Source organism: Buceros rhinoceros, unplaced genomic scaffold (genome assembly GCF_000710305.1).
Source record: "Buceros rhinoceros silvestris isolate BGI_N320 unplaced genomic scaffold, ASM71030v1 scaffold23883, whole genome shotgun sequence".
NCBI classification, from domain to species: Eukaryota; Metazoa; Chordata; class Aves; order Bucerotiformes; family Bucerotidae; genus Buceros; species Buceros rhinoceros.
In genome coordinates this window covers 24535-36001 of record NW_010403365.1, presented here as the reverse complement: position 1 = coordinate 36001, position 11467 = coordinate 24535, and the positions used below count along the sequence as shown (strand labels likewise).

The window sequence follows — 11467 nt, the reverse complement described above, 5'->3', positions numbered from 1 at the left end:
TATCTGGATCAATGTCTCCTGGAGTGGCAGGGTAACTGCTTGCATCTTAAGCTGCCTCAGTGCTGACCACTTTCCATGGCAATTCAAGTTGAAGTGGTAGTAACAAATAGTTGAGAAGGTTGGTAACATCTTCAGCTAAGTGAATTAATGTGTCTCTGGGACTCCGTTCTGCTGTATTTCAGGTTTTGTGGGTGTTAAATTGTGCTCTATTGCAGTTGCTTCATCTTCCACTATAAAGAGCTTTTAGATAAATAATAGCCTGTTTGTATGGCTTTTAGTATCCTGTCAGTGGGGCAAACTGTAAAGTCACTCTGATATTCATGCAGGAATTGGTGATTATGTTTTGCAATCCTTAAGCTTGAATAGCTTTACATATATGTGTTTTAAGATTTTCGTTACAGATTTTTACCAACCCCTAAGAAACCTCTATCACAACTTCATTCTAAGATGATGTCAATTGAAACTTGTTTTGGGAATTCACAGGGTCAACGATTTGAAGACCGGTACGCTGATCGGAATTGACAAATACGGAAACAAATACTATGAAGACAAAAGAAACTTCTTTGGTATGTGTGCCAGTGTGAACATCTCTTGACTGTCCAGCTTTGTATAGCTTGTGTAGTTTCTGCTAGTGAAACAGAATTTCTGAACTGCCTGACTTCCTCATGATCGACTTAGAGATGCTCTCCACGTATGTATGCCTGTATGCGATTAGAATTCTGTTCTTCACCTAAAAGCTGATAGCTTGACAGGTGGGGGAAGAAAGAGAACTGCCTTTAAAACTGCCTCACAGCTGTACTTAGGTGATCACTTCAGGGCAAAGAAACACAGATTAACTTAAATGTCCTATTACCTTAAGTAATGGGATTTTAAATATCATTTATAGAGTACTTAAAAAGGTAAACAGTGAAAGTGACGTAAGCAATTGACAGGATGGTTAGGCCAAGTTCTGTGTACTTAGGTTGACTAGTAGGATACCTGGGAAAAGAGTTGGTGGTAAACCTTGGTTGGTAGTTTTATGTGGCTGAAACTTAGTTTAATCTTAGGTTACTAATGGCAATGTCCTTCCGGAAAAGACTTATCCTAATGGAGAAAAAAATCCACAAACCTATTTCTCTGAAAAATTTTCTAAGTTCCTATTTCCCATTCCTTACACAATAGCTAATACTCGCTTCGTTGGGAGAGCATTAGATTCAGCCACATGAAAATGCAGTAACAGTGGAAATACAGAAGACTCAGCACAGTAAAAGCTGTACTGACTTGAAATAAGTGCCCATAATCATAGGTACTTTTAGTCAAAATACTTTTCCTTGTGTTTTCGTGAATTGTCTCCTTTATATGAAAATAATAATTTTTTTTGAGCTAATACAGTATTTCTCTTTGTTTATTTAAGGTCGACACAGATGGGTCATCTATACTAATGAAATGAATGGCAAAAATACATTTTGGGAAGTTGATGGAAGTATGGTGCCCCCTGAATGGTAAACCATTTAGCTTAATCATGTGGACAGATACCAACTGTGTAATTGCCTGTATATTTTCTTGTATTTCAAGGCAGAAGATTAAAAAAAAATAAAAGGAATATGGTCATAAAGGATTTCTTGGACACAGACATCTTACATGACCAGAAGATTTTGGACTCATTACTTTTAATTTTGGACTGTATTCATAATGTTATGTTGTTCACTGTCCTGACAGTCGCGCTCATTGCTTCTTGGAACGATAAAAGCATTTTGCCAGCCAGTTAGAGCAGTTGGTCTTCCAATTTTCCTTATTAGTTGAGATTCCATTTTAATGGTTTGGCAAAGCCTACAATAGTGTGGAGCATCTAGAGGTAGAAAAAATATTTTTATTATCCATTCTAGTCCAGAACCTAAAGAATGCAAAGCAATGATGGAACAACATTTCTTAATCAAAGCTGTTAACAACATAATTGCTTCACTTGATAGACACTGATACTCTACAAGATGATGAACAGGAAAGGGGTAGAGTGCTCTGTATGTGAACTGCTACTTGACTATAATTTTTCTTAAGGTTTTGTTCCTGTGTTTCAGTAATAATTCTGTACAGCCTGCAGTTCCAGAAGGTCTCTGACCACACAGCTCTTAATGCTTGCTTTTTTTTGTGTTCCTAAATAACTCAGGAGAAGCACACACCAAATAAAGTAACAGTGTGTGCCAGCAAAAGCAATCTCTACCTGATTCTTGAGGAATAGGAGTTCAGCCATAAAGCAGTGAAAGATGATATGAAGTAAGAGGTGGTTGGGTAGACTGAGCATTGGTGAACGCTGGTTTTTATTATTCCTCTGATAGATGTTTTGTGCCAAGGCTGAGACTGATTATCTAAACAATGAAATTCTTGCTTTCATTAGAACATTTGAGAAGTGCCTGGGTAGACTGTCTAGGTAGTCAATTTTGTTTCAAATTCTCCCAGGATTAAAGTTAAGTTCAGTGCAGTTAATGTTTTTTTTTTCTGTCTGCTCCAGTAATAGCTTAATGGCATTGTTTTTTAGAAGTGACATTAGAATCTCCAAAACTAGCAAGTTCGTGCCAGTGCAGGGCGGCTTCTGGTAATCTGTCTAGTAACTGCTGTTTGGTTTTATCCTTTCACTATTAAGTCTGTGCTGGTTTTCAAGATTTTCCTTGTTTTGAGGCGTGGTTTTTGTTGGTTTTGTGGTATTCTTTTTTTTTTTCTTCCCTGTGCTCATGGCTATGTTTTGTTTGTTGTGTCTTTACAAACCTTGAGAAAGGGGTTGTTCCTGAGTATCAAAGTGATGTTTCTAGGGTTAATTAGCTTGTTTCTATGGCATAAATCAGTGAGGTAGAAAAACTTGTTCTCCTATCAATGTGGAAAAAATTGCCCTGCAGTAAATGTTTCACTGTTTTCAAGCCTGGTCAGCGCAGTGAGGCACAATAGGCTAAGCAGTTCTGTGTTCTGAGTTATTTTTGTCAGGAAACTTAGTTGTGCAGTACTGTTCAGTTTTTTGGGGGTTGTTTTTATTGCTGAAAGTTTGTGTGTTCCATGGAAACCTTAGATTCTTATCCTAGCTGATTTCTTACCCTACCTTTGTAATACACCTAAATCACTGACCCATAGTTCTATACTGTTTAGATACATCTTTAAAAATAGGTAAATGCTGTCTTTTAAGACTCTAATTTTTTTCATCTAATCCTATACTGTCTCAAAATTTTAACATAGCATATACTTCTGAATTGAGACTATCAATGTACTGTACAAGTTGCTGTCATTGTAATACTGGGGTTGTGCAGCTACGAAGGAAACGAGTAGTTTTTTGGACCTAGAAATTTGTTGGAAATAGATTGTGTGAAATTACTTCTGTTAACAAAGAGATTAATTTGGTCCATAGTATAATAACTGTTCTGTCAGTTGTTTATTTCTTAAAGCACTAGCTCTCCCTTGAACAGAAGGAAGGGTGAGACAAGTTTGTCATCCTTGGGTGAACAGGCAAGTATATAAATTACCATTCTAAACAGCTGGGTTATGATCTGAATACTTCTGAACACTGATTTTTCATGCTGGGTTTTAGTTAATTAAGCTCAGCAGAGCATTTTGTGGGTATGTTGTTGAACCCGCTGCAGATGTAAGCAGGTTTTACACTTTTTACACTGGTGTTACTTTCAGAAAATATTTTGCAACTGTCATGCCTAAAGATGAAGCTTTTAACAGAATCGAGGTTTAAGACAAGGGCTAGCCTAGAGATTTCAGATTTTTCCTTTTTTAAACAGTAATACTAACTAGTTTGTAATGATTTTGTAGTACTCTTATAAAAATCCTACTGTATGTAGGATTAAGCTACTGATTATCCTACTGATTATGCTAAGTATAGAGAACACTAGCAGAGGTACAGGAAAAACACTTTTTTTCCTTTTTTTTTTCAGTGTAAGCTATACTACAGTTGTTTTTCTACATGTTTCTGGTTGTAGAATGCACTGTGCATCTTAAACTTTATTTTTGTGATCAGTCATGTGCCTTCATGATTGTGGAATATGAATGTTGAAATACAATCAGGAAGACCTCATCATGCATGATGAGTTGGAAAAAAGCATTTTGGTATATTGAAAAGATCTGAAAACAACTGTCTGGGAAAAATAAAATGAGAATTAATTAGCTACCCTTTACCTTCTGTCAGATACTGGAGAAAAGGAAAAAGCAGCAAGAAAAAACATCTCATGTAATAACATACTGTAGTACCAGTTTTAGGAACTACTGAATATTTTCAGTATTCTGAAAAAATTCATGTAATGTCTTTTGACAACGGATGTACTGAAATCATAGTGTGAAGGAAATCGATAGAGTTGTTTTGACATATGTCTGCTATACAGGGAATTGAGAATGTTAGTTTTTTCATACTAGAATATGTAGTTTTGTGGTTTTTTTCTGATGTAGTTGTGTTAGTTAACCTCTTTGTTACTCTGGGTTTTCTTTTCTTCAAAATCAAGATGTTGCTATATACTTTGTCGGAAACAAGTTAATTAGTTTTTTTTTTACATTCCCTCCATTTCTTGCACTGGGAATGATTAGTATTAATCTTCTTGTAATGCTATACAAGATACTTAGCACATCGTGATTTTTCCTACACAAAGACATCTTTTACCTGTTAAAAGGTTAGGAAAGTCTTGTAAAGTACTAGTTTAGGGTACCAAAAATATTTTCACAGGCAAAAGTTTTCATAATAAAAACTGGTTATCTTGAATGTCTACTTCTTGGTAATTATGTGGTTTTCACTTCCTAGGGCAAGGGCTATAGGACTTAGAATTCATTCCATCCACCCTCTCACCTGCCCCAGTAGAAGCAGGCTTGGATCACAGCCAGTCTGAACCTAGGTGAAATATTCTGGGCAGTTAGTAAGAAAATTCTTGTTAGTAAGAAAATGCACTTAGAGCAGTGTTAGCCCCTGCCGTGTCCCCCCCCCTCCCCGAAACAGTTGAAATGTTAGGGGTGTAAAATACAGGTAGTTGAGTGAAAGAGCTTAATGCTGCTTTTTTTATTAATGTAATTATCAGCTGCGGGTAATCTGCACTCATAAGTTTGGCAGCATAGCAAGTTGCATGTGTCACTTCATGCTCACAAAAGGAAAAAGAGGAGTGAAATTATGTGGCTCAGAGCAGAGGTAGAGGGCAGGTCCCTGCTCTTCTGGCACCTGCAGCCCCTTTATGGTGTGCAGGAGGAGAGCAACAGGCATTGCTGCAGGATTATCTAGGTGTTACGGGAATGGCAGGTTGAGTAAGTTATAGTGCTGAGGAAAAAGTGTGCCGTCCTGAGAAGTAGAAAGAATTATTGACTGCACTCACATGAAGTGACTTCTCCTTTCTGCTTATTACCGAGAAGACTTACAGAGAATACAGTGTTTGACTGTGGGGACTATGCTCTTAAAAAAAGCAAATACACGTAGACCAGTGAAAGAAGCCTAGAGAAGATCAGCAAGAACCGATCAGACCTCTGAGGACAGTAGGAAAGAATTGGATTTGCTTAAAAAGGAGAGGAAATTATCATGGATATAATATTGAGCCATTTAATCCCTTGCGGAACAGAAAGGCATAGTCTGTCTTCCACAGGTAGATGGGTAGAATAAGGAGTAAGTTAGTTTAAATTACAGAAGGAGTGATACAGATTGGACATTGCTATCCTTACCACTAAAAAACTCTACTCATCGCCACTGGCATGGCATGGTTTGGGAAATGAGTAAACCAGTATTATAGCAACTCCATAACTTTAGCAGGTGTCTGCTGAGGTGGTGTGGGTGTAGCTGGTACGCGCTTGGGCTTGAAGCATATGAAGAGTGTCTAAATCCCTTCCAGACTTGTATTTCTTGATTATCTGATCTTCACATCTGAGGGTTTATTGGTTATTTCCACTGAAACAAGGTGAGCGGAGAGGACTGAGTATCTCAGTGTCCTTAGTCTGTTTGGAATCGGAGGAAAGAACAGCGTATTTTCCCCAAAAAAATTCCCTGTATCAGTCTTGATTTTCAGGTTACGTTCACGTCTCAAGCGAAAGTTCCCATGTTTCTGCTATTTCCTGCCGTGGACTCCTATTTGGTCTTCAGTGATCAGGATACTCCTGTAGCTGAAATTTGGAAGTGCACAAGTTTGAATTTGGAGGATTATGACAGCTTCAGCTTGAGCCCTCTGAGAAGAGGCAACTTGGAAACCGATTTTCTGTTCTCAACAGGGTTATGTTGTGGAGTTGGGCTTCCTTTGGGGAGTATCTAAGGTTCATGTAAGTCAAGGACTGATACCCTAGATGCTTGGTGTGCTTCTCTGTAATCACATTCAAAGCCTTTTGTGGCTGTCCACACGCTGTTTACCATTTCCCTGGTTTAATGTAATTTGAATTGTGGTTTGTCCAAATACTTTGCAAAAACAAATTGACAACTGGTTTATATATACAAACTAGTGAAAAGTAATTTGCTCTTTCAATATGTCATGTCCTGTGGGGAGAGAAGCATTGTAACTTGAGAATAGTTTTCTCCTTTTGCAGGGACACTCCATTTTGCCAGCGCTGTCCTATGTATGTGTATGTATGTCCTATGTATGTAGGTGTAATATCTATGTTGTACTTTGATGTTAATTTCCTTACGGTGCAAATCTGACTTCTCTGGAAGGGGCTTCAGGCAGCTGAAGGAGGGAGGAATGTAGCATCTCAGAATTCAGGTGTCAGCATACTAAGAAATGTAAAGAAATGTGCTTTTCTTCTGTAGAACTGCTGCTTTTCAAGTCCATTTCCAAGAAAAACAAAAAGACTTAACAGAAAAGGAAGGGGGTGGGTGGATGTGTGGGGGTGGGTTGTGTGTGGGGGGTGGCTGTGGGTTGTGAGTGTGTTAAAATTTCCATCCTTTCAGTACTTCACAATAAATTTGTGGGATTTATAACTAGATTAAATGCTAGTGTGGTGTTTTCAGGCAGATGGTAATCACAGTTATCTCATGTGTAAACAAAACCACATTTCTTGTCTCTTTTTGCTTCCCTTCCCATTCTTTGCCATTTGATCATAACACATATCTCCACTTCTCTCTTGTCTTATTGCAACATGATTAACTTGTTGAAAAAAGGGGATGCTAGCAAGTTGGCAAACATCCTGAACTTAGGTAGATGTTGCCTGGACCTTGCGGATGCACATATGGCAGTAGCGTCAGTTTGTGTTGCATTGGTTCTTGTTTGACAGCTTGTACACCGTATAATTGGCTCTGGTCCCTTGTAGCTTCACTTTGAAATCTCTTCGCTTTTAAGTATTTGTCTAAGACTCAGGAGAAAAGACTGCATAGTCTTGAGGTGTCTTTCATCTGTTTACCTGAGGAAAAGTCCAGAGGCTTTGGTAGCCTCGGTCTGCTTAGTAGTGATTCTGCTCTGTGATTCAGGAAGCTGCTTCAGCCTCTCCAGAGCTTGTGCTATCCTCCTGAATGTCTTTGCTCTGTTTAAGTTTTCTGCTTCTTTGTAGGTTTTAAGTCATTAGTTGCTTTTGAATTCTGTTTTTTCATGCATGGATTTATTATCGGCAGAGTTTGTATAGAAATCTAGCCATCTGCAAGATGTCAAATCTCTTTATTCATGCTGTTCAATCTAGTGCATGAAAAGCTTTTCTTGAGCATCTGGGAGCAGACTCTATGAGACATCAGGGCTTCAAAGGACTTTTTGATGGATGTTGTCAAGGGGAAAGTCTCAAAAAAACCCACAAAGTTTTCAGATTTTGCATATTTTTGCTTGAGTGGAGACCAGGAGCTTTTCTTTGAGAGAACAGACTCCGCAAACTGGAATGCTTTTCTGAGTGACATGTTGGGCTTCTAAGGGGAACCCTCTGTGAGCAGGCCTAAGCCCTGAAATTCTTAAATATATAAGCATCCTTAACAGTGGGTGGAGTTCTAAACAAATTTCTGAAATCTTGTCAGGTATTTCAGTACCTGTGACTGTACTGATTTGTCTTGTAGGTGAGCACTTTTATTTCTACTTTCCAGGGAGAAAAGGGAATTTAAGGATTGGTTTTGCTGTTCTATTTAAATTTGAGCCCGATTTCATAATGATATTGTAGAACTGAAAGCAAATGCATTAATTACTCCAAAGTACTGTATTTTAAAAGACTTCATGGATTTAGTCTTAGAAAAACTGCAAAACAGGAGTTTAAATGACAGAGTAAAACTATTCTGTCAAATGAATAAAGAAGTCAATATTGTGGTAATTTTTCTGATATTTCAAGGAGCGACTGTATGTAAGTACACTTGTAATGGTAGAGGTGCCAGACATCATGTAAGCTTGAAATCTAGTTGATTTTAACTGAGGTTTAATACAGTTCTTGTGCTCCACCTGCTCCAGCCTGTCTTTCAGGGCCTTCATAACTGCATTTCTGTCTGAGAAAACAATTTTTTGTTTTTCTTGTTGGTGTGCACAACTCTCAGGAGCATGAGGACGGTGAGCCATGCTGAGAGGTGCATAAATAGGGTCTTGTTTGTGGGATCCCTATCCACTATCACCAGGAGTGTCACTAGGTGAAGGTGTGTGAGGTTAAGTTGCCTCTATATGTTATGATAAGCAGTTCTGAAAGGCTGAGACTCCTCCGGAGTGATACCACAAAACATTTTGAAATGCAGTACTTAAGTTGGTTTTAGCAGAATGTTATGTGGATACATGGACTGGGGTTTTTTTGTTTTTTATTTTTCCTTCCTCCCATGCCAGAAACCGTGTGTTTCAGTGTGTTAGTAATAGAGAGCTGGCTTGTTGGATATGAGCATATACTCCCACCTCTGTCGAGGTAGCTGTTTTACAGCATTCTGCCAAATTTAGTGCTAGCTGTTGTAGGCCATGTGATATCTCAGGATATCTGAGGCATACTAGTGCACAGAATTCTTCTAATGAGCATGAATTGGAAGAGGGAGTTCACCTAAGGTCAGAGCTTTGTGTAATGTGGCCAGGGCATTCCAGAGGCTTGTAATACCAAGTTTAAAATCGAACAAGGCCTGATCCTGTATCCTCAGACCACATGGGGATCAGTAGAGCTATGGGGCCTCCTTCTTCCAGGCAGAAATCATTGCCAAAATCTTCATTTTTTAATAGAAGCAGTGGGAAATGTATACTTGAAATGATACCTGATTTACAAAAGAGGGCTGGGGGGAAGAGAAGAATCCCCTTCAATGCATTCATGTTGCACTGGATCACTTTATCTGAACATGTGTGTAACTTTCAAGTCCTGAGTGAATTAATTTTCTCATAGGAGACCATTCTTTACCTCTAAACAAGGCTTTTCTTCTTACTTTTGAAGGATCTTATAGTTCCATGCGGTTTTGTGTTCAAGCCAGTTTCCTGGCAGTCCTTAGTCCTATAGTATGTGGCTTTCATTTGGGATTTTTGTGTGTTTATTTACAGAAAAAGAACATGTGCTGACGGCTTTAAGTGAGATTTTTTTTTTTTACAAAAGTTATATCCAAAGTTGCGAGTTTTTCTCAAATAAAGGTCTAGAAGCTACTTCACTGAGAAGATAATCAACATTCTGTAGAGCTCTTCAGGTTTAGAATATACTTGTCAGTCTGTTTCTTACTACTTTTATTGTGGTGGTGTTTTGCTGTATCAATGAAGTGTACTAGACTGTTGGTAAAGGCTGAAGATGCAAATTTGGGGCTTTCTAATAAAAACTGTAATAGAAGGCTTCTGATTTTTAGGTCAAGTGTTTGATCAAAGCTGATTAGCAGAAGCCTGTTTAACTCTACCTAAAAAAAATAATATGTAAGCCTGCAAAAAAAGTTATAACCTCACTTCTCTCATAAATGTGCATACAGTATGAGGTAGATGTAAACTGGCAGATAATTAAAATGTTGTTCAGCTTTGAAAGTTGCTTTGGGCACTGAAATAGAAATGGGATTAAATCAATTCCGTTCATCCATGCTGCAGTGTTTCAGTAAATTGTTACTGAAAGTACTTTCGTTGATCATTAATGTTGTTTGCACAGGGGAGGACTGACATTTAATTCATAGGTAAAGGATAATCACTATAATTGCTTTGTAATTACCCCATTACTGATTGGTATTAATCATTTCATTGTGCAGTCAGTAACCATTTATGTGATTATTTTAGGTCAACCTGCGTTATTAATCCCTGTGTCCCAAGTAGTAGCCTCATGAATGCTTTGGACATGACATCAAGATTATTGTGCAGCGCAGCTTTCTGTTAATTAAAAAAAAAAAAACAAACCCACAAAAAAACCCCCCACAAAACAAACAAAATCCCCCTCCTCCTGTTCAAAACCCAACAAAAATCCCCCAGACAACAAAACAAAACGTGGTTTTGTCATTTGAAGTGCCTGCCTTGACCTGGCTGGTTAAGGCCATACAAACATGTAACAGTAAACTACTCTCTGCCCAAATACTGAGCATACAAAGGAACAGGAAATTCAAACTCAGGTGTACTTTCAGTTGCTTGGAAGCAGAACTGTTATTTATCAGTTACGCTTGTGTAATTACTTTAAATCAGTATCCTGTGGTCATACTGAATTATTTTTCCCACCTTTCAAAATAAATACTTAATATGTGTTCAGAGGAGAACCCTTGGGAATCAGGAGGAAGGCTTGTTTACAGATCATGCAATATTCCTTATTCAGAATGTGTCTTTTTCCTCTTAAGGCATCGATGGCTTCACTCGATGACAGATGACCCTCCAACGACTCATCCACCAGTTGCTCGAAAATTTATCTGGGAGAACCATAAATTCAATCTGAGTGGCACTCCTGGACAATATGTACCTTACTCTACTACTCGCAAGAAGATACAAGAGTGGATCCCACCTACAACACCTAGCAAATAACAACAACAAATGTGACTTGCCTCAGCTTTGGCTTTCAGCGAAAATGGTATTTTCACTGTAGTTCAAAATAAAAGCCTCCTGTAACAGCTGTAATTTAGTTTATTGAATTGGGGGGGAAAGAAGTGAGGAAACATTGGGAAGAAGTAGAGAACAGAATATGTGACAAGTCTCAATCGCAAGACATTGGGCTTTTTGTCATATTGTTAGTGGCTCTTGTCTTTACATAAGCAGCTCTCAAACTTTTTTAGCATGGTAACCATTCCTGTGACAGTCACTTCTCACATTTGTACTGTTCAACAGAATACAAATTCAAAATACAGGATTCCCATCTTTAACTTTATTCTACTGGAGTCTTTGCATGGCAAATAATGTACTAGTGATGTACTACTTTAGGAAGCCATGTCTAAATATTTATAAGACAAATTACAATAATAAGGTCAAGTAAGGATTGTAGTTTTTGTTCATAAATTCTTGGTTCATGAGTATGCATGCGTTGCTGATTCCAGTGTGGTATGATACATAATAAAAAACTTGTAAGGATACCATAATCAAATGACATCTCACCCCCTAAGGAAGCTTAGCCATAAACAGAGGGACCCCTGTCACACAAATCTTTTTTTGTTGATTCTGTGTTACTGAGATTCATTAGAAGATGTTCCCAC

General features: G+C 38.1%; 1 protein-coding gene across 1 annotated transcript; it reads left to right on the top strand.

The window, feature by feature from the left end:
- Nucleotides 1-469: 469 nt before the first annotated feature.
- NDUFA12 (NADH dehydrogenase (ubiquinone) 1 alpha subcomplex, 12) lies at nucleotides 470-10888 on the top strand (the record flags this gene model as incomplete). Its single annotated transcript, XM_010133001.1, has 3 exons — nucleotides 470-566; nucleotides 1394-1481; nucleotides 10625-10888. Coding segments are annotated over 3 exons (366 nt in total), but the record flags the coding sequence as incomplete, so codon positions are not given.
- Nucleotides 10889-11467: the final 579 nt, after the last annotated feature.